Raw genomic sequence first — 27,331 nt, forward strand, 5'->3', positions numbered from 1 at the left:
AAAGGAATGTTTTGAAAACTGCCCCCTCCTATTCTCTCTACATTAATCTACTTTGCATTTTGTTCTTAAGGCACTCCAGGCCCCAGCCTGTCATGAGAACATGGTGAAAGTTGGTGGATATATTTTAGGAGAATTTGGAAATCTGATTGCTGGTGATCCACGATCCAGGTGAGCAAACAAGGTAAAGGAGATGGCCAGGGTAGCACACACAAAGTGCCAGAGGAGCTCAGCAGGTCAGGCAGCATCTATGGAGAGGAATAAATGTCAGTGTTTCAAGCCAAGACCATCCATTAGGACGGTTTATCCTGATAATAGATGTCAACAGTTTATTCCACTCCAGGATGCTGCCTCACCTGCTGAGTTCCTCCAGCATTTTGCCAGTGTTTCTCTGGATTTCCAGCATCTGCAGAATCTCTTGTGTTTAAAAGAGTTGGCCAGTCACTTGTATTAAATTGAGCATATCCTACAGAGAGTGTGGTTATTAGTACAGTTTTGAAGTTAACCAGGGCTTGTTTCTCTGCAGCACTGTGACTTAGCATAAAGTAATCATTAGAGTGTTGTGAATGTCCTGTCAAAAGCTGATTGTTTCCTTCACTGAGTTCTGTGACCCAACCTCTGTATCTGCGCCAGAAACCTTGCTCATTACTGGTGAGTTGTATGTCTTATTCTGCACAAAATGTGACAGATTTGAAAGAATAATATCCCCTTACTTCATCCGCGGCTCTAAGAGCACCTGTACCATCTCATGCCTTCCTTTCGGACTATGTACAAATTGAGTTGTAATTTTACCCTTTCTGTAATACCATGGTATCCACCACGTTTTAAACTAGGTGTGTTTATTGAAAAAGACGGATTTCCTTTTAGCATCTCGAGTTGGATTTGCACAAAAGGTATAATCTCTCCCACGTGGTGGTGTAGCGGTTAGCGCGATGCTATTGCAGCTCGGGGCCTCAAGAGTTTAGATGTCAATTCTGACATCTCTGACGAGTCCCTGTGGAATGAGTGAGTTTCCTTTGGATCCTCTAGTTTCCTCCCACGTTCCAAAGAAGTACCGTAGGTTCATTGGTCAGTGTAAATTGTCCCTTGATTGGGCTAGGATTAAATTGGGGGATTGCTAGGCAGTGCAGTTCAAAGGGCTGGAAAGGCCTGTTCCATGCTGTATCTCAGTAAAAAAAAAAATAATAAAATACCACCATATTTTGTGTAAAGAACATCTCTGACATCCCCTTGTACTTTCCTCAAACCATCTTAAAATGATGCCCCTTTTTATTAGCCATATCTGCTCTTGGAAAATGTATCTGTCTATCCATGCGATCAGTACATCTTAATTATCTCATACACCTCTATCAAGTCCAACTCTCATCCTCCTCCACTCCTTAGTGAAAAACCCCAGCTCGTTCAACTTATCCTCATGAGACACGCTCTCTAATCCAGGCAGCATCCTGGTAAATCTTCTCTGCACCCTCTCTAAAGCTTCCACATCCTTCCTATAATGGGGCGACCAGAACTGAACACAATATTCCAAGTGTGGTCTAACCAGCATTTTGTAAAGCTGCAACGTTATTTCATGGCTCTTGAATTTTGTACCCTTCCCACTCCCGGCTAATGAAGCCTCCAGGTTCTGTAGTGCTCCCAATAGAATGGAAGGCAGCATCTAAAGGAGGGAGAGAAAATGGATGCTCCAGATTAGTTGCTTCCAGAAAAATGTTAGAATACATCGTTTAAGGATAAAAGTTAACAAAAAATACCATGGTCTTTGATAGTTGACATGGCTTTCTGAAATGAAAATAATGATTTGTAAATCTGAGCCACTGCTGTTGTACATGTCTTGGGGGTGTTAGTACTACCTTTCAAGTTATCTTAAGTACTCTTACTTCTCTCGAGTTTCTGTCGTGAGTTTTTGTTTTTATTTCGGACTTCCAGCATCTGCGGTGCTTTGCTTCCAAACCCAAGTCATGATCTGCGTCCCATAACTAGATTGTCCACTCTGGTTGCCAATTTGGCAGTCAATAATTTTGCATCTCGTTCTCCTTATTGAGAACAAGGGTACATGCTGCAGTGTTTCTCTAGTGTTGGTGACTAATCTATAGTTTGTTTCCCCACATCATTGTTTTTGTTTTTATGTGGGAAACCTATTGACACAACATCACAGAACATTTGATTTTTTTCCTATCGCCAGAGATAGCCACACAAGGAGTATAATGGCTGACGTGCAAGTTGTTTAGATTTTTCCCTATTTCAGATTATATTGGCTAACTAACTTGCTGCCCATTATGCCGGTGGCATTTAGCACAGAAGTAAAGATTCTCCATCTCTGATTCGGGGCTTCTACAGGTGTACCATGGAGAGCATTCTAACTGGCTGCATTGCCATCTGGTATGGAGGGGAGGGCTGGGCTATTTCACAGGATCAAAATAAGCTGCAGAGAGTTGTAAACTTGGTCAGCTCCATCATGGGCACTATGGGCATGTCTGTAGTATCCAGGTCATTTTCAAGGAGCAACGCCTTGTGTCCATCATAAAGCACTCTTTATGAGGCGGAGGCCCTCTTCTCATTTCTAAGGCACACACTCAACAGCTTCTTCCCCTCTGACATTGAACCCATGAACACTACCTCACTACTTTTTTATTTCTATTTTGCACTACTTCTTAATTTAACTACTTAATATATATTTACTGTAATTATATTAAATATAATATATATAAGATAATTCAGTTTTTCCTCTTGTGTATTGCAACATACTGCTGTCACAGAGATGACAGATTTCACGAGTGTGCCCGTGATATTAAACCTGATTCTGATCTCTTCATTGTGCCGGTAGCTTCCTCTTGGTTTTTATTGCTGTCAGTCATGCATGTTCTGGGTGGAGACTCAGGAATACAGTCACATTCCAATGTAGAAGTTGTTCATTGTTGTTTCCGTAACAATTTGTTTTGCCTGTCGGAGTTGTTAGCCCTGAGCTGAACTCCTGAACTCGGAGGACCGGTGGACCACTCTTGGTCTGGCCTCTGCCCTTTGACCTGTCTGGCATGGCATACCCTACTAAGAGCCAAAGCATAAAGCCCTGACTCACTCTCCAGGTCATTGAGGTGCACAAGCCTCCAAACCCAATGACAAGGTTGTGGTCCTCTTGGAGGAGTGGCTAATTAAAGATTGTGATAATATTGTGTTGCTTTACACAGCACCTAGAGAGAAATTGGTGGTGTTTTGTCCTCACCCAGTTCACCTATGAAACAGAAAAAGATCGTAGGTGAACTTGGCTGTGGAGGCCAAATCACTGGGTATATTTAAAGCGGAGGTTGAGAGGTTCTTGTTTAGTCGGGGTGTCAAAGGTTACAGGGAGAAGGCAGGAGAATGGGGCTGAGATGGGTAATAAATCAGTCATGATAGAATGTGGAGCACTCTTGATGGGCCAAATGGCCTAATTGCTGCCATGTCTTATGGTCTGATGAACAGAAAGTTCTGGTCCAGTGTTGTTATGTTGATGCTGTACTGCCAGTTCCCGTTGTCCTGAGTGCCAAGCGGGAACCCTTCTTTGATCGTGAACGATTTAATTTTGTGAAATTTGTTGTTTTTCGGCAACAATACAATGCAATTCATAATCAAAACTGAATTACAGTAAATATATATTAAAAAGTGAAGTTAAATAAGTACTGCAAAAAAAGGCGGTGGGGGTTAGTGGTGTGGCAGTGTTCACAGGTTCAATGTCCATTCAGAAATCTGATCGTGGAAAGGAAGAAGCTTATCCTTGACTTGTCAGTGTCTGCCTTCAGGCTTCTGCACATTCTCCCGATGGTAGCAATGAGAAGAGGAGGATATGGCCTGAGTGATGAGCGTCTTTAATGATGGTTGCCACGTTTATTGAGGCATCACTCCTTGAAGATGTTCTGGATGCTGAGGAGGCTAGTGACCATGCTAGAGCTGACCTCACCCCTGGCAAATGCATCCTGTGGGAATAATGTGTGCAGTGGCTCTTTAATACTTCCTAGTATGGCTTTAATACTTCCTAGATGGCTTCTCTATCACTACCCCTGACTGAGTCCTCAGATTACTGCCACTCCAACTGCCTTGCACATTTACTTGTGAAATGCACAATCACATGCCCTTTGAAATAAGACTTGTGAAGATTGGGAAAATTCTCCAAAATGCTGGAGGAACATGGCAGTATCGACAAAGGGAAATAGACAGTTGACATTTCGGGACGAGACCCTTCTTCAGTCCATTTCCTTGCATAGGTGCTGCCTGATCTGCTGGGTTCCTCATGCTATTTTGTGTGTTGCTGCAGATTTCAGTACCTGCATACTCTTGTGTCTGCATTGTTATTGTTATACCTTGTTCTACTTCAGCGCACTGTGTAATGATCTGATTTGTATGAACAGTAAGCAAGACAAGTTTTTCACTGTATCTCAGTACATCTGACAATAATAGCAAATTCCAGTTCTCTAGGTAGACAAAGTTCGGCTGGGCTGAAGGACTCATTTCTTTGCTGTACCAATCTGACATCATTTTGTGCTTATGGCAGTTGCTAGCAGCTTTTTTTTATTTTAGAGCTACAGATCAGCAACAGGCCCCTCCAAACCAAAGAGCCTGCACTACCCAGTTACACCCATGTGACCGATTAACCTACCAATCTATAATGTCATAAGATATTGGAGCAGAATTAGGTCATTTGTCCCATCGCCATTTCATCATGGCTGATCTATTTTACCCCTCTGGCCCAATCTCCCGCCTCTGTATCCCGTCATGCCCTGGCAAATCAAGAATCTATCAACCTCTGCCTTAAGTATACCCAATAGCTTGGCCATCCACAAGTTGCCTATGGCACAGAATTCCACAGACTCACCACCCTCTTCCGGCTAAAGAGATTCCCCCTCATCTCCATTCTAAAAAGACTCCCTTGAGGCTGTGTCCTCTGGTCTTAAACTCTCCCACCGTAGGAAACATCCTGTCCACATTCACTCTATCGAGGCCTTGCCTAATTTGGCAGATTTCAATGAGGTCACCCCTCCATTCTTCTGAATTCTAGTGAATATGACATATGACAAGCCATTCAATCTTGAAATCATTTTTGTGTACCTCCCTTGAACCCTCCAGTTTTAGCACATCCTTTCTAAGATAAGGGGCCCAAACCTGCTCACAATACTCCAAGTGAGGCCTCATCAGTGTTTTATAAAGTTTCAACATTACAGCCTTGCTTTTATGTTCTAGTCCTCTTGAAATGAATGCTAACATTTGCCTTTCTCACCACAGACTCAACCTGCAAATTAACTTTTAGGAAATCCTGCACAAGGATTCCCAAGTCCCTTTACGTCTCAGTTCTTGCGTTTTCACTCCATCTAGAAAATAGTCAACCCTTTCATTTCTTCTGCCAAAGTGCATGACCATACACTTCCCGACATCTGCCACTTCTTTGCCCATTCTCCTAATCTGAGTCCTTCTGTAGCCTCTCTACTTCCTCAAAACTACCTACCTCTCCACCCATCTTCATTTCATCTACAAACTTTGCAACAAAGTCATCAATTCCATCATCCAAATCATTGGCATATAACATTAAAAAGAAGCTGTCGCAGTGCAGACCCCTGTGGAACACCACTAGTCAGCAGCAGCCGCCAACCAGAAAAGGCTCCCTTTATTCCCACTCTTTGCCTCCTGCTGCTCAGCCACTGCTTTATTCATGCTTAAACCTTTCCTATAACACCATGGTCTCATAGCTTGTTAAGCAGTCTCGTGCGGCACTTCTGAAAATCTAATTGCACATATCAACCTATTCTCCTTTGTCTATCCTGCTTGTTACTGCTTCAAAGAAGTCTAACAGGTCTGTCAGGCAAAACTTTCCCTTGAGGAAACAGCGCTGACTACGGCCTATTTTATCATGTGCCTCTGAGTACCCTGGGACTCCATCCTTAATAACCAACTCCAACATTATTCCAACCACAGAGGTCAGACTATCCGGCCTATAGTTTCCTTTCTTCTGGAAGAATGGAGTGACATTTGCAATTTTCCAGTCTTCTGGAACCATTCCACAATCTAGTGATTATTGAAAGATCATTACTAATGCCTCCATGATCTCTTCAGCCACTTCTCTCAGAACTGGGGTGTATGCCACCAGTTCCTGGTGACTTGTCTACCTTCAGACCTTTCAGTTTCCCAAGAACCTTCTCTCTAGATATGGTAACTTCACACATTTCATGCCCCCGACACCTGGAACTTCCACCATACTGTTAGCGTCTTCCACAGTGAAGACTGATGCAAAATACTTATTCAGTTCATCCACCATTTCATTGTTCCCCATTACTACCTCTCCAGCATCATTTTCCAACGGTCCAATATCCTGTCTAACCTCTCTTTCACACTTGCATATCTGAAGAAGTTCATCCTCATCTCCGTTCTGAAAGGATGCCTCTGTATTCTGAAGCTGTGTCCTCTGGTCTTAGCTCTCCCACTGTAGGAAACCCCCTCTCCACATGCACTTTATTGAGGCCTTTCAACATTTGATAGGTTTCAGTGAGTCACCCCTCATTTTCCTCAATTCCAGTGAGTAGAGGCTCAGAGCCATACATCTTTGGACAGTGGGAGGAGACTAGAACACCTGAGGAAACCCACGTGGTCACGGGGAGAATGTGCAAACTCCCTGCAGACAGTGGCGGAATTGAACCTGGGTCACTGGCGCTGTAATATCATTACACGGACTACTGTGCCACCATATCACCCAATCTGGCCCATTCACAAGTTAGCTCCTTGAAGGTGGCAGGATTCTGTCACCTTGAGCAACCTCAGTCCCTTTTGGCTAGGGAATTCCAGGACTTTACCCCGGTGACCACAAAGGGACAGCACTTTATTTCCAATTCTGAATGGTGGAGGAGTTTTGAGACTGGTGGTCTACAATTTGGGAGCAGGTGCTCTTGGTTAAAGTCTTGCCAAGGGTGAAGATGCTCAAGGTGTCAGATGTGTAGTTCACCAGCAAGTCCTTTCCTGACTCGTCACTGTGACACACACAAAATGCTGGAGGATCTCAGCAGGCCAGGCAGCATTTATAAAAAGAGGAAACAGTTAGGATTTTGGGTTGAGACAGTTCATCAGGTCTGGGAAAAAGAGGAGGAGTCAGACGAGAAGGTGGGGGGAGGGGAGGATAGGTGATATTGAGGTAGGGGTGAGGTAAAGAGCTGGGAAGTTGAATGGTGAAAGAGATAAAGGGCTAGAGAAGGGGGAATCTGATAGGAGAGGACGGAAGGCCATGGAGGAAAGGGAGCGAGGTAATGGGCAGATAAGGTGAGTAAGGGGGAATGGGGAATGGTGGAGAAGGGGGGCAGTTACCAGATGTTCAAGCAATCGATGTTTAAGTCACTGTGTATGATTATTGTAACGTATTTAAAGTATTCTCTCCCCTTTCTTTCCCAATCTTTCAGCCCCTTGGTTCAGTTCAACTTGCTTCATTCCAAGTTCCACTTGTGCAGTGTGCCGACTCGTGCCCTTCTGCTCTCCTCGTACATCAAGTTTGTCAACCTCTTCCCTGAGACCAAGGCCACCATCCAGGATGTACTGCGCAGCGACAGCCAGCTCCGGAACTCTGACGTGGAACTGCAGCAGCGGGCTGTGGAGTACCTGAAGCTCAGCTCTATTGCCAGCACGGATGTTCTGGTATGTAAGACACCAGAGCCCTCATTTCTTTCCTGTTTCCTGTTGCTGCATACAGGGTCTGTGTAATGGAGTAGAATTTGCATATGTTCTAATGAATGCACTAGGGCAGGTAGTTCTGCAAGAACCTGTGTTAATGTAAATTGGTTATAATGTGTTGGCGAGTGGCCTAGTGGATAAGGCATTGGTCTAGTGATCTGAAGGTCACTGGTTCGAGCCTCAGCTGAGGTAGTGTGTTGTGTTCCTTGAGCAAGGCACTTAACAACACATTGCTCTGCAATGACACCGGTGCCAAGCTGCATGGGTCCTGGTGCCCTTCCCTTGGACAACATCGGTGGCATGGAGAGGGGAAGGCTTGCAGCTTGGGCAGCTGCCGGTCTCCCATACTACCCAGGCCTGAGCCCTGGAAACTTTCCAAGGCGCAAATGGTCTCACGAGACCAACGGATGCCTGTAATGCAATTGACGGATTAGAAGATAAAATGTACAACCGTACAGTGCAGACCCTTCAGCCCACAATGTTGTTCTGACTCGTTAACCTACTACTACAAGATCAATCTGGCCCTTCCCTCCTATGTAACCCTCCATTTTTCTTTCGTCTTATCTAAGAATCTCTTAAATGTCCTCTTAAATGTTTCTGTCTCTACACAATCCCTGAGAACACATTCCAATGTGTTTTTTATATATAAAGAGCTGCCTCTGAAGTACTCCCCATACTTTTCTTGCATCCCCTTGATAGCTATGTCTCCTTGTACTGACTATTTCCACCCTGGGAAAAATTATCTGGCTGTCCACTTGATCTATGCTTTTTGTACACCTGTATTAATTCTCTTCTCCTCCTCCTCCTCTCCAAAGAGGAAAGCCCCAGCTCTCTCAGCCTATATGCTTTCTAAATCAGACAGTACCCAGGATTATTGGGGGCCTGCGCCACTCCAACCACAAACTGTTCCAGTTGCTATCTTCTGGGAAACGGTACTGCAGCATTAAAGCCAGGACCAACAGGCTCCGGGACAGCTTCTTCCACCAAGCCATCAGACTGATTAATTCACGCTGACAACAATTGTATTTTTAAGCTATATTGACTGTTCTGTTGCATACTTACTCTACGAACTATTTATTACAGATGACTAATTTGCACATTCAGACAGATGTAAAGATTTTTACTCCTCATGTATTTAAGGATGTAAGAGACAAAGTCAATTCAATTCAATATGAATAAGGTACGGTACTAAGACGACACGGTGCTGATTACTTACTCCCCATTACGCCACTGGTCATTTAGGGCAGCAGAAAGATCCTCCATTTCTGGTGGTGTTCAGGGCTTCCTTCAACATATCAGTGCCCTTTGACCTGTTTGGCATGGGTGACCCTAGGTAGAATCAAAGCATAAAGCCCTGACTCCAGCCAACATAGCTCTCCGGGATCAGGAAAACCTGTTTAAATCTGTGCAGTGTAGGCAACTGCAGCCTGCTCTGCCATAATGTGGCTTTCTATAACAGGAGGTTTCTTAGGGACTTAACTACCATTTTATAGCTGAATGACCTGTACTTGAGAAGTGGCACATTGTTGGACGTGCTTGCTCCCTTTGCAGATGAGAATTTTAAATATGGCTTTCGACTTGTCCACAGCTAAACCTGGCATTATTGACTGTTTGCGGTTATAACCGTCGGGTGAGATTTTGGGAATAACTTCAAAATGATACCGTAAGCAGAAGCGAATGAAAAGGGTTGCAGATCAGCCATGACATTGTAAAGAGCGGAATGGCCTGGCCCACTTCCTGTGAGAGCTGAGAAAATATTGACCTTCCCTTTTCCTATTTGGGTTTTCTAAAAAACCTTAATGTAACTTTGAGTAAATTACAGCACAGAAGGAATCGGCTCTGTGCTGGAGCAGACTCTTTGAGACAGCTTTTATGCTCAGACCCCCCAGACCTCTTCCAGTCTGGGCACTTTGGTCTTTCACCCGAGGAGGGAAATATTCTTCGTCTTACATCTCAATAATGTGCAGGCTAACACTGAGTATTGACTGCAATTTATTCAAGATGCATATCCCTGAAAGTTAGAACATAGAACATGGGACAGGACAGGACAGGACCAGGCCCTTCGATCCACAGTGTAATGCCAAACCAGCTAAAAAGTAAATCAAAAACTCCTGAAAACTAATCCCTCCTGCCTACACAATGTCCATATCCCTCCATCTTCCTCACATCCACGTGCCTCTCAAAACGTCTCTTAAAAGCCTCTAATGTATTTGCCTCTACTATCTTAACAGGCATCCACCACTCTGAGTTTTTAAAAAAAAGTTACCCCTCTTACCTTCAATGCATGCCCTTTGGTATTAGGCATTTCTACCCTGGGAAACAGATACTCCCTGTCTACTCTATCTATGCTTCTCATAATCTTATAAACCTCTTTCGGATTTCTGTTCTCCCCCCCCCCCCCCCCACCTCCATCACTCCAAAGAAAACAATTCCAAGTTTGTCCAGCCTCTCGTGATAGCACAAGCCCTCTAAACCAGGCAGCATCCTGGTAAACCTCTTCTGCACCCTCTCCAAAGCATCTTTCCTATAGAGGGGTGACCAGAACTGTATGCAATACTCCAGATATGGCATAACCAGAGTTCTATACAGTTGCAACAAAATCTCTTGATTCTTGAACTCAATGTCTTGACTAATAGAAGCGAACATTCCATAAGCTGCCTTAACCACCCCCTTTACCTGTGTAGCCACTTTCATGGAGCTATGAACTACGGTGGCTACAGGAAGACTTTATTAAGTAATGGACTAGGTCCTGATTACAGAGTAAAATGCTTGTCCACAGGTCTAACAGTAAATCCAATTTTCTGTTAAAACATTGGGTGCACTCTATTACATAATCAGTGAAACTCCTAAACCTTGGACATCATCACTACTGCATTCCAGGTCTCCACCTAGAAACTTTGTCTGCAGTTCCCAGTTACCATGTTAGCACAAACCACATCCCTATTTACTAATTAGTAGCCCTCATTGTTCTTTCCCTTCCATCATCTATTTATTTCCTACATAGTTGAAAGTTTTGTAGATGAGGCATACAAACTAGAATTGCCCAAGACTGACTGTAGGTCTAAGCTTACAGTACATATAGGGTGCCTAAGACCTTTGCAAAGCACTGTATTGGTCAGTGGAGCTGAGTGTAAGTTTGTAAATCTGCCAGGAGCAAAGGATGTTGGGGAAAGACGAGTATAGAGGGGTGTGGGACAGGTGGCAGAGGAGGAGTGCCAGAGGTGGGGGAGGGAGAGGTTTGGTGGCGCAGATGCAGACACATCCAGGAAAAGTAATTTGATTCCAAACAATTGTGGTTTATTGGTCATTACAGAATGTCTCTCTGGAGCTTCCCGCTCCTTTCTCTCACCCTTCCCCTTGTCCCATCCATGATTCCCCTCTCCCTGCCCCCTTCCCACTCTCTGTCCACAACAGAGATCCATATCAGAATTGGGTTTATCATCACTCTCAATGTCATGTTATATATACATGCACATGCACACGCACACGCACACACACACCCTTTTTCCCTCCACTTCTGTGTGTTTCTGTTTGGGCTCTCTCATTTTTGCTCTCCTCATCTCTGCTTCCCCCTGCCCCACCGTATAGGCCACCGTCCTGGAAGAAATGCCTCCATTCCCTGAGCGGGAATCCTCCATCCTTGCCAAGCTGAAGAAGAAGAAGGGACCAGGCACCATGACTGACTTGGAAGAAGGGAAGAAGGAACAAACGGAGGTGAACGGTGGTGTCGAACCTGTTGTGAACGCCAGCACAGTGGTGAGTGTGACTTTGGCGGAATGCCTATATTCCACTCTTTGATCTGTTAAGAACCATATAAGGATAAAGATCAGCTCTATTTGTCACACGCGCATTGAAACATACAATGAACTGTGTTGTTTGCATTAATGGCCAACCCATTCTGAGGGTGTGCTGGGGGCAGCCTGCAAGTGTTGCCATGCTTCCCGTGCCAACATAGTGTGCCCACAATTTACTAACCCCAATACGTACCTTTTGGAATGTGGGAGGAAACCGGAGCAACCAGAGGAAGCCCTTGCGATCGCGGAGAGAACATACAAACTCTTTGCAGGTAGTGAAGGGATTGAACACTGGTCTCCTGATCGCTGGCACTGTAAAACATGGTGCTAACCGCCACACTACTGCACCATCCAGTGTGAATGTTCGTGGTCTTCTGCTGTGGCCCCTACTTCAAAATTCAGTGTGCTGTGCGCTTAGAGATGCTCTTCTGCACGCCACTGTTGTAATGCATCGTTATCTGAACTACTGTCACCTTCCTGTTGGCTTGAACCAGTTTGGCCATTCTCCTCTGACCCCGTTCATTAACGAGGTGTTTCCGCCCACAGAGTTGCTGCTCACTGGATTTTTTAAATATCATTCTCTGTAAGCTCTAGTGACTGAACGTGAAAATCCCAGGAGATCAGCAGTTTCTGAGATACTCAAACCACCCCGACTGGCACCAACAATCGTTCCGCAGTCAAAGTCACCGACGTAACATTTCTTCCCCATTCTGATGCTTGGTCTGGACAACAACTGACTGAGTCTGCAGCTTTTACACATCGAGTTGCTGCCACATGATTGGCTGATTAGATATTTGTGCAGGTGTACACAATAGAGTGGCCGCGGAGTGTATATAACTCTGACCATGTGTCATACGTTTACCATACATTGCACCACCTTCCTCCAATTCAGAAGGCTGTAGTTGCATTTCAGGGACTTGGGCACAAAATTCAAGCAGTTGTTCAGTGCTGAATAAAGAAAATGCTGCACTGTCAGAGATAGCTAATTACAGGCTGGAAGCTGCCTCTTCTATCTGCTTCCAGAAGGGAAGATGTAAATTGGTGCAGAAAAACAAACTTGGGGCAACTCAGAAACCAAGAGGAGACTAAACTGAAATATGTCCTTTGCATTGCTGTTCCAACGCAATGAATGTCGGAATCAATGGGAACACCAGCTGGTTTCTGGTATGAGAGTCCATGAATTACTTCACCTTACCACAGGAATCTGGTGCTGGAGATAACTGGCCTTTAACCTTCTTGAAACATAATTGGGCAGCACGGTAGCATAGTAGTTAGTGCGACAGTATTATGGCTTGGAACATTGGAGTTTAATTCTGGTGTCCTCTGTAAGGAAGTTTGTACTTTCTTCCCATAAGCAAGTGGGTTTCCTCTGGATGCTCCAGTTCCCTCCCACAATCCAAAGACATACTGGGTATTGTAAATTGTCCTGTGATTAGACTAGGGTTAAATTGGTGGGCTGCTGGGCAGCGTGGTTGAGTATTCTGTGCTACATTCAATTCAGGTTTACTTGTCATTCGATCATACATGAATACAGCCAAATGCAAAACACTGGGGCCAAGGTGCAAAACACAGTACCAAACGTCACACACAGCACCAACCGTCACACACAGCACCAAGAGAGTGAGCACATGAAAAATATCAGTAAAGTACGGTTGCACAAAAAGTAATTCCAGACCCTGAGTCCATGAATGCCGCAGAAATCTGCAGTCGGACACAATACAGCTTATCTTCTCAAAATAAAAAAAATAAATAAAAGTAATTAATACTGATGTTGCTGGCCAACTGCAGATATAAGTCACTAAGTCCACATCCCTTTTAGAGTTTGCATGAAAAACTATAACAAGTGCAAAGTTGTCGTGCCTATCTGTGCAAGTCCCAGTTGCCTATGTAACTCCTCCCAATTGTTGTTGAGCTCACGTCCTGTATCATCAGAATCAGGTTTAACATCACTGACGTGCAGTGAAGTTTCTTGTCTTCGCTGGTAGCAGTGCAAAGCAATACATAATAATAGAAAAAAAATGTGGATTAAAATGTATATATATTAAATTGTTAAATAAGTAGTGTAAAATGTTCATGGGTTCAGTATCCATTCATAAATCTGATGGCAGAGGAGAACAAGCTGTTCCTGAATTGTTGAGTGTGTTTTCAGTCTTCTGTATTCCTTCCTGATGGTAGCAAAGAGAACAAAATCAGTTCTTTGGTCTTACTGACGATGAGTGGAAGTTGTTGCTAGGACACCACTCAACCAGCTGATATTTCTCACTCCAGCATGCCCTCTCGTCACCGTCTGAATAGTTGTATTGTCAGCAAAAGTCACAAAAGCAACCCTTTTTGGAATGTAAGTGTATGACCCAATTTCTGTTAAGACCATAAGACATAGGAATAGAATTGGAACATTTGGCCCATCGAGTCTGCTGTTCCATCACAGTGGTTTATTACCCCGTTCAACCCCGCTCTCCTGCCTTCTCCAATGACTTGGCCTCCAAATTCCACAGATTCACTACTTCTTGGCTGAAGAAATTCCTCCTCATCTCTGTTCTAAAGGGACATCCTTTTACTCTGAGGCTGTGCCCTCTGGTCTTGGGCTCCCCACTATCGGAAACATCCTCTCCAAGTCCACTCTTTCTAGGACTTCCGATCTTTGGTAGGTTTCAATGAGATTCCCCTCTCAGTCTTCTAAACTTGAGTGAGTACAGGTCCAGAGCCACTAAATGCTCCTCATACATTAATCCTTTCATCCCCAGGATTATTCTTATGAACCTCATCTGGACCCTCTTCACATTCTTTCTTCTGAGGGGCCCCAAAACTGCTAACAGTACTCCGTGCGGTCTGACTAAAGCCTTATAAAACCTCTTTGATACCAACTACTTCCAGTAAATCCTCAGAAAGCCTTTCCTACAGATTAACTGAAACAGCATTCCCGCAAATTTTATTTAGCCACTTTTCAACCTCAGGCTACCTAGTTGTGCAATTACAGGTGAGAAGAAATCGCTGGTCCTGCCCATTTAGTATAAATGAATTGTAATTCAGTGCTGTGATTTTTTTTTTTGGCTGTTCTATAACTGGATTTCCTGTCTGTTGTAGTCCACGCCTTCCCCTTCTGCTGACCTGCTCGGCCTGAAGAGTGCTCCTGCTACTGGAGGCAGTCTGCTGGTGGATGTATTTTCTGATACTGTGCCCACCACTGGGACCCTGGCACCAGGAGCTGAGGACAATTTCTCCCGGTAAGTGCAGAGCATGCAGTCAATTTCTAATCTCTTGTTGGTTTGGGAGGGGCTTTTACCACTGTGTTATTTAATCCAGCTAGTGTAACTATGAATCTGTACAAAGCCAATTCCGGGCTGTTTGATCAAAGTCATATGATCATATGTCAAAGTTAAATTTACTGTCTAAGTTCAAAGTACATTTACATAGTACAACCTTGAGATTTGTCTCCTTACAGGCATCCACAAAACAAGAAACCCAAAAGAACCCATTTAAAAAAAGACATACCCAATGTGCAAAGAGAAGGAGGCAAAACAACAAATCGTTGAAACAGTAAAAGTAATCAAATGGCATTTAGAATGAAAGTGAGTCCGCAGACACGAAGCCCGGGGCAGGCCCACAGGCTCAGCCTCAGTTCAGTACGTAGCAGTGTGACTGTCACAGAGACTGCAGACACGAAGCCCGGGGCAGGCCCACAGGCTCAGCCTCAGTTCAGTACGTAGCAGTGTGACTGTCACAGGGACCGCAGACACGAAGCCCGGGGCAGGCCCACAGGCTCAGCCTCAGTTCAGTACGTAGCAGTGTGACTGTCACAGGGACCGCAGACACGAAGCCCGGAGCCGGCCCACAGGCTCAGCCTCACTGCAGTGAAGAGCAAAGTCAATGTTGCGGAGCCCGCAGACACGCAGCCAGAATGGAAGCAAAGCGATACGTATGCACAGGTGCAAGAACTTAGAGCAGCATCACAAACACAGCATTAGATCAGCAGCATTCAAAGAAAAACATGAATGGAACATAAATAATACTCATTTTTTACAAGAAAGAACACAATTAGAGCAAAACAAAGTGCAAAGTGATCATTATGTTGCTATACTGTAGTGATGAGGGTTGCACTGGTTGGCAAGAGTGTATGCTGGCATACAGTACATGGTAAATATTCTGTGAGGTTTTTTTTTAACTTTCATTTACGCCCACTAAGATTCTTTGGTTCAGATTTTAGTCTTTGTAGCCCTACTGTGATATTTGGGCACCATTCCTGTATGTTAGCTTTTGACAGGATGAAGTTAAAGTTCTTCCCTGTACCAATAGGCACACTGGGTGGCAACCTTGCTGTATCTTTAGCATTTGTCTATTTTACAAGGCCAAGTTGCTGGCTCAACGCACAACCCAGTACGAGTGGAACGTGCACGGAGCCAGCGGGTTTCGAACCCGGGACCTCTTGCTCCAAAGTTCGGTGCAGATGCTGCTGCACTACCAGTACAGTAGGGTAATACACACAAAATACTGGGGGAGCTTAGCAGGAAGATACCATGTACTGAGGGAAATAAACAGTCGATGTTTTGGGCCGAGACCCTTCATCAGGATAGGTCATGATGAAATTTCTCAGTTCGAATGCTGTCTGACCCACCGAGTTCCTCCAGCGTTTTAGTGTGTGTTGCTCAAGATTTTCACAGGTGCCACTGTAGCGTAGCGGTTAGCGCAGTACTATTACAGCTCGGGGCGTCAGCGTTTGGAGTACAATTCCAACATCATCTATAAGGAATCTCTGTCCTTCCCGTGGACTGTGGGTTTTCTCCAGGTGCTCTGGTTTCCTCCCACAGTCCAAAGACATACAGATTACTGGGTTAATTAGTCATTGTAAATTGTCCTATGGGTAGGCTAGGGTTAAGTTGGGGATCGCTGAGGGTCTTGGCTCGTAGGGCCTATTCCATGCAGTATCTTCATAAATAAATAAATACATTTCCAACGTCTGTAGCAGATGATCAGACAGGATCAGAATTAATTTTTAAAAAGAAATTTTTAACCACAAATGAGAATTAAAGAAAGCTCTGCGTTGTGTTTCTTGACCTTTTTCAAACCTTTCATTGCTGGCGAAACTCTGCTTCACTCTCCAGTGAAAATGGTTAGCTGTGCACACAGGTTTTGTCTGCACCTTTGTGTAGTAGTTATGCCACAAAGTGCCCCACCCTGTGGCCAGAGTGAGCACTGTTAATGTTTGGTCATCCAGTCTCAGGCCCAGACAAGTAACGTTTCTTGGCTGGTATTGCACCCTTGTCACAAAGGATGGAGTAACTACACTGACACTGTCTTTCACATCGTACTGTTGCCTTGGCAACCTTTTTTGTAGCTTGGAAAACTCAAGTGATGGGGGTGAATCTGTTAGGTTGTGCAACATTTCTTGAACAAGACATTAATGGATTCAGACATTGCAATTTAAAGCATGGAACATTACAGCACTAGACAGGCCATTGGTCCACTATGTTGTGCTGATCTTGATGCCCTTTGATTCTGCTCTGATTTATCATGGCTGATTTATTATCCATCTCAACCCCATTCTCCTGCTTTCTCCTTGTAAACCTTGATGCCCTAACTAATCAAGAACTTATCAACCTCTGTTTTAAATGTACTCAATGACTTGTTTCCACGGCCACCTGTGGCAATGAATTCCACAGATTCACCACCCTCTGGCTAAAGAAATTCCACCTCATCTCTGTTCTAAAAGGATGTCCATCTATTCTGGGGATGTGCCCTCTGACCCTCGAGCCCTCCCCCCATAGGAAACATCCTTTCCATGTCGACTCTATCAGGCCTTTCAATATTCAATGGGTTTCAATGAGACCCTTCCCCCCCCCCTTGCATTCTTTTAAAATAAAGCAAGTAAAGGCTCAGGTCTTTCTTCTGGTAATCATCCATATCCCTCCATTCCTTTTATTTTTATGTGTCTATCTTAAAGCACCACCAAACTGTCTGTTTCCACTACTTTCTGGAAACCAATTCCAGGCATTTATTATTGTACTTTAAAAAAAACTTTGTTCTTCACACTGCCTTTAAATGTCCAGTCCCCCAGTCTAACCTCTGTGGTATTTGAATTTCTACCCTGGGGGGAAAGATTCTGACTGCTGACCCAATTAATGCCTGTCGTAATTTTGGAAACCTTTATCAGTTCTCCTCTCAGTCTTAGATGCTCTGGAGCAGGAGTTTCCAACCTTTTGTATGCCACAGACCCCTACTGTTAACTGAGGGCCATAGACCCTAGGATGCAAACCTCTGCTCTAGAGGGAACAATTCAAGTTTGTCCAATCTTTTAGCTCATAACCTCCGATCTCGGCAGTGTCCTAGTAAACTACTTCTGCATCCTCTCCACAGTCTCTTCACCTCAACATCTCTCCTGTGATGGGGTGACCAAAACTGCATACAAGTGCGGTCTGACTGAAGTTTTGTATCATTACAACATGAATTCTATGCCTTTATTCTCAACATCCCTACCAACTTAAGGCAGCCGTACCAAACACTGCCAATTTCACTTTATCCTCTTGCAAAACTATGGACCTGTCTCCAAGATCCTTCTGTGCCTTAAAGCTATTAAGAGGTCTGTCATTAACTATTTACTTTGTCTTTTCATTTGACCTCACGAAGTGCAACGCCTCACACTTGTCTAAATTAAACTCTATCTGCCATTTCCTTGCCCATATCTGTAACTGATCTATACCCTGCCATGTTCTTTGGTTGTCCCTTACATTGTCCACAACTCCATCAATCTTAGTGTCATCTTGCTAATCCACCCTTCTACATTTTGTGCTGTACACTCAGTGGCCGATATGTCAGGTATAGGAGTGGAACCTGGGGTGGTCTTTTGCTGCTGTAACCCATCCACTCAAGTTTTGTCATGTAGCCCATTCAGAGATGCTCTTCTGCACACCACTGTTGTAACGTGTGGTTATTTGTTAGCTTGAACCAGTCTGGCCATTCTCTCTCATTATTAAGGCTTTTTCACCCAAACTCTGCAAACTCCAGTGAATGTTGTGTGTGAAAATCCCATGAGATCAGGAGTCTGAGATACTCAAACCACCCCGTCAAGGTCACTTGGATCACGTTTCTTCCCCATTTTGATGTTTGGTCTGAACAACTGAACCTCTTGACCATGTCTGCATGCTTTTATGCATCGAGGTACTGCCACATTGATTAGATGTTTGCAATAATGAGCAGGCTTAGCAAATGGCCACTGAGTGTATATTGCAAACAACAAAGTACCAGCACCAGTCCTTGTAGAACATCGCTGGTCACGGACCTCCAGCCAGAGTACATGGTGTTCCATTTTCTCAATCCATGTTTACAATTCACCCTATATCCCCCCCCTGCACCTTTATCTTCTGAAGCAACTGACTGTGAGGGACCTTATCAAATTGTCTCCATATGGACAACGTCCTTTGCCTTATCCTCAGGCTCCTCTGTCACCTCCTCAAAAAAAAATCCTCAATCAATTTTGTTAGGCGAGTCCTTCCCCGTACACAGCTCTGCACAAATAACCACAAGTGCTGAGCCCCTGATATTTGAGCTTGTATGCAATAGAAAATCCAGCAACTGTACACAATCCAAAAGAAAGATACTGCAGTTCAAATCTTCTCCAGCCAGGTACATCATATCGCTGCTGACATCACTCAGTGCAACACACGAGTTGTTGGTTTGCCTTGGATAGATTCAATCTCATCTCTCACAACAGAATATTTGTACATGTAATCTAAATATACTATTGAGGCAGACGGACAGACATACTTTATTGATCCCGAGGGAAATTGGGTAACTATTAAACTATTAATTGGGTATACTATTAAACTGCTAAACTCTGGTAACTTCAATATTGTCTATGGTTTCTCTGCCTCTGAGGTGCACCACAACAATTTTTGTGCTGAAGAAGGGCCTCGGCTATCTATTTATTACATGGACGTTGCCTTACCTACTGAGTATTTTGTGTGTGTTGTTATAATAGCAGAAATATAGAAGTCTTTTGAGTGTTTCTAATAGTTGTATTCAGATGCCTTTAAGTCATACTACAAGGCGAAGCATCAAGGTTTTCCTCTTCACACACTTCTCTGGAGTTTTTTTGTGTAAGGCTGAGATCCCCTAGTACAAATAACACCTACAACAAGACTCACTAATTTCACCTTGCCTTGAACATTGATGCTGTTGTACCTGTTGACAGTCTTTAGTGGGTTTAAACTTGGGTCCAAAAGATGCAAATTACTGTTTGAGTTGCTTTTCCCTGACATCTGTAACAACGGCAAAACCTGAATATAGTAGCAAATGTTTTTTATTTGTCCACACCTGCTTAGATCTATTAAACAACCTTTTTGGTAGCGAAACACTATTGCAGCTTGTTGTGTTGGAGTTCAGTTCCAACACCATCTATGAAAAGTTAGTACATCCTTCCTGTGAGCACAGTGTGTTCTGGTTCCCTCCTACATCCCGAAGATGTACCAGCTAATTGGTCATTGTAAATTAGGCTAGGATTAAATAGGTGGGTTGCTGGGTGGTGCAGCTACATGGATAGAAGAGCCTCTTTTACAGTGTTTCTCCAAATACAATGAAATTGGGGTGTGTCAAAAGGATACCAGCACTCTTTTCACACCAAGGACCAGAGCTGCATTGTAGCACAGACCAAATACGATTGGTGTAATCTCATTTGGAAGTGAGCTAGTTGTAGCCAATGTCAGATCTTGGTTATCTTTGATCCCTGCTTTCTTTTAGTACAGGAATGAGCGAGAAACTGATTCTTCATGATTCTTTATTTTAAAGTTTAAACAGAGCACTTGAAACTAAGTGAAGAGCTGAGAAACAAAATAGATATTAAAGAGATTTGGTATGGTGCTTTTGAGAAACCTATCACCCATATACTCCAGATAACAGGAATTCCTTGGATAAAGATAAACCAGTTAAAAGGCTACACAATTATAACTCATGTAAATGTGCAAATTACAAGTGAAAAGGGGTGATTGTTATGTAACTGCTATACCACCACATACTGTGAAAATACATGTTTGTTAAAGACACAAATAGTTAAAAATACAGATTATGTCAGGGAGAAAGAAACTGCGATTAAAACTGATTTTAGTCTTGCATTAATTCAGGTAGTACCTTATTAAAAAGTATTTAAAAACCCGATTGCAACACTGGTTTCTGCCTAGACCTGTTGTCCAGAGCTATGATTCACAGCATGAATGCAGAGTGATAACAAATTAAATATGCCCTTCTTTTACTATAGGTCTTCATTTCTGAGCATGTGAACTGGTTACAGAAAGCTCTCTGCTATCGGAGAGTGGAATGGGGTTATGTTTGTGCTTTATTCCAGGTCTGGTCAGTGCAGTGCCTGATGTCAGGTATCTGAAGTGAGATCACCCTCACTACACAAACATCTCTTGTGTACACTCAATGGCCATTTTATTAGGTGCAGAAGTGTACCTAATGAAGTGGCAACAGGAGTGGAACCTGCTGTGGTCTTCTGCACTGTTGTAAGGCATGGTTATTTGAGTTACTCTCACCTTCCTATCAGCTTGAACCCATCTTGCCATTGTCCTCTGACCTCTCTCATCAACAAGAAGGTTCTTGGCATGGAACATTGACTGTTCTGTCTTTTGAATAGATGTGCGTGTTCTGCTGGGTTCTCCCAGCATTTTGTTTGTTTGTGTGTGTGTGTGTCAGGGTGAACTGTTGCTCACTAAATTTCTTTTTGTAATTCGTACCATTTTCTGTAAACTCTGTAGACTCAGCAAGCTAGGCAGTATCTACGGAGAAGAGTAAACTGTCGACGTTTCAGGCCGAGACCCCTTTGCAGGACTTCTTGGCCCAAAACGTCGACTGTTTACTCTTTTCCATTGATGCTGCCTGGCCTACAGCGTTCCTCCAGCATTTTGTGTGTATTGCTTTGGATTTCCAGCATATGCAAGTTTTCTTGTGTTTGAACAAGACTGTTGTGAGTGAAAATCCCAGGAGATCAGCAGTTTCTGAGATACTCAAACCACCCCGTCTGGCACCAACAATCATTCCACAGTCAAAGTCACATTTCTGATATTTAGTCTGAACAACTGAACCTCTTGACCATGTCTGCATGCTCTTGTGCATTGAGTTACTGCCACATGATTAACTGATTAGATTTTGCATTTATGAGCAGGTGTACTTAATACAGTGGCCACCGAGAGTGTGTCTACAAAATGTCTTGTAATGTTAGTTCTTAAATCCATAAGTTTAAAGGAGAAACCTTGTGACGCGATGTTTATTTTGAGTAGTTCTACGGCGGTTGCATTGATTTGGTCTCTTTTTGTTCCCTCTGTTCCTCTGCACGCTTGCCTCTGCTTTGGGATGGAGCAGAAGCCTGGATCTGCCGGGTGAGAGCCCTGCCTCGTTGGTGGATGCAGCCCTGTGTGCAGAGTAAGCTATATACTGCTGAATAAGCCTGGACTGTTCAGATCCCTCTGACCCCGCTCACCCCACTCTACCCCTGCCCCACTGTGTCCAGGCCCCCAAGTTGAAATATTGTTTACCCCCGAGTGATTTTTTTACCACGAGCGCCACAATAACGTGGTGGTTAGCGCAACGCTATTACAGCTCGAGGTGTCAGAGTTCAGTCCTGACATTCTCTATAAGGAGTCTGTTTGTCCTCCCTGTGACTGCATGGCTTTTCTCCTTGTACTCCTGTTTCCTCCCAGCGTCCAATGCCATACCAGTTAGTACGTTGATTGGTCATTGTAAATTATCCCCTGATTCAGTTAGGGGTAGATCTGTGTTGTCAGGGGTTGCAGCTCGAAGGGCCAGAGGGGCCTGTGCACTGTTTTCCTAAATTTAAAAAATAAATTACAGTATTTTATTTAGACTGTCACAGTTACAAGTAAGTAGGAAGGATCGAGAAACTTCTCTTGTCCAGAGCGCTTAATTACTAAAACATATCACTGCCCACAACACCACGGTTATAGTTTGAACATTTATCACTTTCAAGTTTGAAGCTTTTGTCAAGGTTTCAGGCAGATGAGTCTCACAGGAACATGTTAATATATTCCTTTTTAATCAGTTATGTGTAATGATAATCCAAGGAACAAGAAAACAGTCTGTGGTTTAATGATGAGCCCACTTGTGCGTTCGGGTATAGTGGCATGCGACATAGGAGCAGAATTAGCCCATTCAGCCCATCGAGTCCATGGCTGTTTGTTATCCTCCTCAACCCCATTCTCCTACCTTCTCCCCTTAACTAATTAAGAACCTTTCAGCCTCTGCTTTAAGCATGCCCAATCACTTGTCCTCAACAGTCATCTGTAGCAATGAGTGCCGCAGTTTCACCACCTTCTGGCTAAAGAAATTCATCCTCCTCTCCATTGTAAAAGGACGTCCCTCTATTCTGAGGCTGTGCCATCTGGTCCTAGTCTGTCCCACCATAGGAAACATCCTCTCCACATCCACTCTGTGTAGGCTTAGCAAGCAAGTTACACGTATACAAAGCCTCATATACCACAGGAGCTGAGGAATTTAAATACAAGGAATTAAGTAAACCTGGAAGTTTTTTTTAATGTCAGTGGTTAAGTAAAACTTTGATAGTGCAAGCTGATTTTCTGTTCTATTGGCTCTTATAATTCTTATTAATGCCCAATCACATAGAAAAATGTTTGGAAGGAGGAAATGAGGTGAATGGGCTCCTCTACAAAAAGTTTGCGTAGACAAAACTTGTTCATACAAACAACGATGAATTTTGTGTATTTCTGTGCTGAGGACATTGACAAGGCAAGACACTGATTGTCTGGGTGACTTCATAGAAAACTTACAGCACAATACAGGCCCTTCGGCCCACAAAGTTGTGCCAAACACATCCCTACCTTAGAAATTACTAAGCTTACCTATAGCCCTCTATATTTTACTAAGCTCCATGTACCGATCTAAAAGACCCTATCGTATCTGCCTCCACCAACGTTGCTGGCAGCCCATTCCACGCACTCACCACTCAGAGTAAAAAAACTTACCCCTGACATCTCCTCTGTACCTACTTCCCAGCACCTTAACCTCTGTCCTCTTCTGGTAACCATTTCAGCCCTGGGGAAAAAGCCTCTGACTATCCACACGATCAATGCCTCTCATCATCTTGTACACCTTTATCAGGTCACCTCTCATCCTCCTCCGCTCCAAGGAGAAAAGGCAGAGTTCACTCAACCTATTCTCATAAGGCATGCTCCCCAATCCAGGCAACATCCTTGTAAATTTCCTCTGCACCCTTTCTATAGTTTCCACATCCTTCCTGTAGTGAGGTGACCAGAACTGAGCACAGTACTCCAAGTGGGGTCTGACCAGGGTCCTATATAGCTGCAACTTTACCTCTCTGCTGTTAAATTCAATTCCATTATTTATCATTTACATTATTTCACTTTCTGTTTTGCATATTCTATAGACACACAGATTAATTGGAACACTTTACAGAGTGGGAAATGTGCAAGTGCTCCAGATCTCAGTTCCTGCTGCAACCCCATTCGTGTTCTGGTTCCCAACTCCTGGTCCACTGTCTAGGCCCAGCTCCAGCCACACTGTGCAACTGCCCTCTGGTTCATGTTCTTGGCTGGCAAGTGAATCCGAGGATGTCCAAACAGTGGATGCCAGATTATCTGAGTCTTATTGCGCAAAGTTAAAAATTCTTCAGGGAAGGAAATAATTGTCCCTGCCTCTGATGCACATGGTAATGCTCTTGCCTCTTAACTGCCCTCTGGAGTGGCTAACAAGATGTTCTGCTATGCCTAGGGATGGGCAGTACTTGCTAGTGAATTGATAAAAATAGCCTTGTGATTTATACATTATGCAGTGAGATTTGTGAAGGCAGTCTCTAAATCTGAAGTAGATATGTAGCATGAAATAAGGAGGTAGGCCAACTCAAGTCCAAGTTCAAGTTTAATTGTCATTCAGCCAAACATTTGTATGCAGCTAAACAAAACATCATTCCTCTAGTAGCAAGGTGTAAAACACATTACATACAGTCACACATAGTTACCATCAGCACAAACAGACACAAAGTAAAATTAGCTCAAGCCCCTGAGTGACAGGGCCTGAAGATTATGTCACCCTGTCAAAGGATAACTTGCTCCCCGCATTGGTCACGTGTAAGCTTGTGTGTATCAACTAGGGAATGGTCTTTGCCTGTCCTGTTACATGCTCAAATTGAACTAATGTTTTCAGCTGGCTTGAAGGAAGCTAGCTTCTCTGTGGCTCTGTGTGTGGGGAGAATTTAATCCAAACCAACATGATGTGTGGCTCTGTGTGGAGAGGATTTAATCCAAGCCGACATTAAATGGAATAGAGTGCATCGGGGATTCGCATGTTTCAATGTTCCCCAAATAATTTTGATGCTGCCTGCTTTTTCTCACTTCCAATTCTCATTCTCATTCCAACATGTGCCTAGATGAGGCCACTCTCAGGATGGAGGAGAAACACCTTGTATTCCATTTGGGTAGCCTGATGGCATAAATATTAAGTTCTGTCCCCCCCCCCCCACCCCCCCGGGTCCCTTCCTTCCCTGTCTCCCACAGTTTACTTTCCTCTCCTATCAGATTCCTTCTTCTCCAGCCCTTGACCTTTCCCACCCACCTGGCTTCACCTATCACTTTCCAGCCAGCCTCCTTCCCCTCTCCCCACCTCTTTATTCTGGCATTTTCCCCCTTCCTTCTCAGCCCTGACGAGGGGTCTCGGCCTGAAACATCGACTGTTTATTCATGTCCATAGATGCTGCCTGACCTGCTGAGTTCCTCCAGCATTTTGTGTGCATTACCTTTTCTTTTGTCTGAATGAAATTGAGCTCCAGTTCTGGACAAGTGATGAACATTGTCTTAACCTGAGGCTCTGCAATGGAGCTGAATTTGTTGATTGTCAGACAGAGTCACTTGGCCCTGCGTTGAGCTTTTTATTTCATTCAGTTTGATGTTTCTGTGCCCATTGGGCTTTGAGACTGTTGTGATTGTAGTTGTTTTGGTAGCACAGAACATATTAGGAGCATTATTCTGACCCCATGTGCCCTGCTACCAGTCCTGCCTTTGGCTGACAATCAGAAGATGCAATGCAGTATGTATCAAGACAGAAGCCTATGCTTCCACCTTACCTTTCCCACTTTGGGCACGGATTGGCATGGCATGGCATGCAGTAAACGGGCTTTTCCTCCAACTCCCCCATGTGGAATGTACCGCTGTGCCTGCGTGGTTTAATCCTGCGAGCTCAGTGAGGCTTTTCGCACAAGCTTGCCCTAGTCAATGACCATGCCGGCGGCCACGCAGTCACCAGACACGTTTAGCGCAGTCAGTTTGCCCCACGTCAGTAGGCTCACACAATGAGTGAGAAAACGGAGAAGAGTGACAAGTGCGACAGATTGGCACGGTATGCTCCACTACTAGTCTATAGAAATGTGTTGGTGAGATAACTCAGTCCAATCATTCACAACAGGAGCATATCAGTAATTAGAGTTGCACCTTTATTCTGGTACAACCAGGTTCACAGTGTCTTCAAAGTTCAAAGTAAATTCATTAGTTAAGTCAACTTTATTGTCATTTAACTATGCACATGTATATGATGTATATAATCATATGTGTATGGAAATGAGACAATGTCTCTCTGGGTGGAAAGCATAGTACACAATATACTATAACCTATGAAGGTAAGGATAAAATCTACAGATAAACCATGCATAAATAACAAACTAAAGTGCATAAATTAAATATTGTAAGCTGTGGTACAGATGAACCAGTGACACTTTGAATGCAGGGAGTTCAGAAGCCTAATGGTCTGAGGGAAGAAACTGTTTCCCATCCTGACCGTTCCTGTCTTTATACATCAGAGTCTCCTGCCTGGGGTAGAAAGTCAAAGAGGATGCTGGATAGATGGGTGGGATCCTTGATAATACTAAGAGCCCTGCGTATACAGGTCTCCTGATAAATATCCCCGATGGATGGCAGGGATACGATCCTCTTGGCTGTTCTCACAGTCCTTTGTAGGGACATGTACTCTACCCTGAGATTCATTTTTCTTGCAGGCATTCAGTGGATACAAGTAAATACAGTAGAATCAATAAAAAGCGACACACAGACTGATAAACAACCAATGTACAAAAGACAAATCGTTGCAAATACAAAAAAAATCAATAAGTAATATTGAGAACTTGTTGAAACTCCTTGAAAGCAAGTCTTATAGATGGTAGAATCAGCTCATTATGGTGAGTGAAGTTATTCACACCCGTCCAGGTGCCTGATGGTTGAAGTGTAGTAACTGTTCCTGAACCTGGTGATGTGGGATCTAAGGCATCCCAGTGACCTGTGTGTACCAGGGGCAGTACTGTATGTGGTCCTGATATCTCTGGTCGCCAAGTTGCTGGTTAAGCTAACAGAGGAAGATGTGCTTTAGGAGCAGGAAGAGTTGTCACCTTTTGGGGTGGCGGGGAAGGGGTAGAAGCTCAGGAGAGGAGTCAATCCTGAGGAATATGATTAAAATTGTCGAGCATGGATTTATTTATTTTTAAACTTGATTTGAACAATCTTCTCCTGGTACCATTAACAGTTCTACTTAAAATTTCAACCTTAAGTTATACATTGCGAACTATTTGTTGCTAGTTAACAGAATTGTGCTTTATAACTCCATCATTTCTCTCTAATAATTTCTCTCTCTGCCTCTCTGTCATTTTTTCCTCTCTCTCTCTGTTTTTCCTCTCGCTCCACCTCAGTGCCGTCGCGACTGTGCCTACTGCTGGCTCTGAGGGTGCTTCTTTGCCTGTGCCTGATGCTGACGATCTCCTCAACAAGTAAGGAGATTACTTCTGTCTCTGTTTCAGGATGCTTTCTTTTCATACAAGAATGCTGAGATGCCTTTTATAAAAGCAG

At 43.8% G+C, this 27,331-nt stretch overlaps 1 protein-coding gene across 2 annotated transcripts in view; it reads left to right on the top strand.

Moving 5' to 3' along the window:
* ap2a1 (adaptor related protein complex 2 subunit alpha 1) overlaps positions 1–27,331 on the top strand; it is a 108,222-nt gene that overhangs the window by 59,403 nt on the left and 21,488 nt on the right. The window contains exons 12-16 of one of the 2 annotated variants that reach the window (XM_059953456.1): positions 71–168; positions 7,407–7,638; positions 11,263–11,430; positions 14,553–14,692; positions 21,816–21,875. In XM_059953456.1, the coding sequence (XP_059809439.1) occupies positions 71–168; positions 7,407–7,638; positions 11,263–11,430; positions 14,553–14,692; positions 21,816–21,875 (698 nt within the window). The remainder of the gene's footprint in view (positions 1–70; positions 169–7,406; positions 7,639–11,262; positions 11,431–14,552; positions 14,693–21,815; positions 21,876–27,331) is intronic. The other variant, XM_059953457.1, reaches the window with a different exon arrangement.

This window comes from Hypanus sabinus, chromosome 29 (genome assembly GCF_030144855.1).
Source record: "Hypanus sabinus isolate sHypSab1 chromosome 29, sHypSab1.hap1, whole genome shotgun sequence".
Taxonomy (NCBI): Eukaryota; Metazoa; Chordata; class Chondrichthyes; order Myliobatiformes; family Dasyatidae; genus Hypanus; species Hypanus sabinus.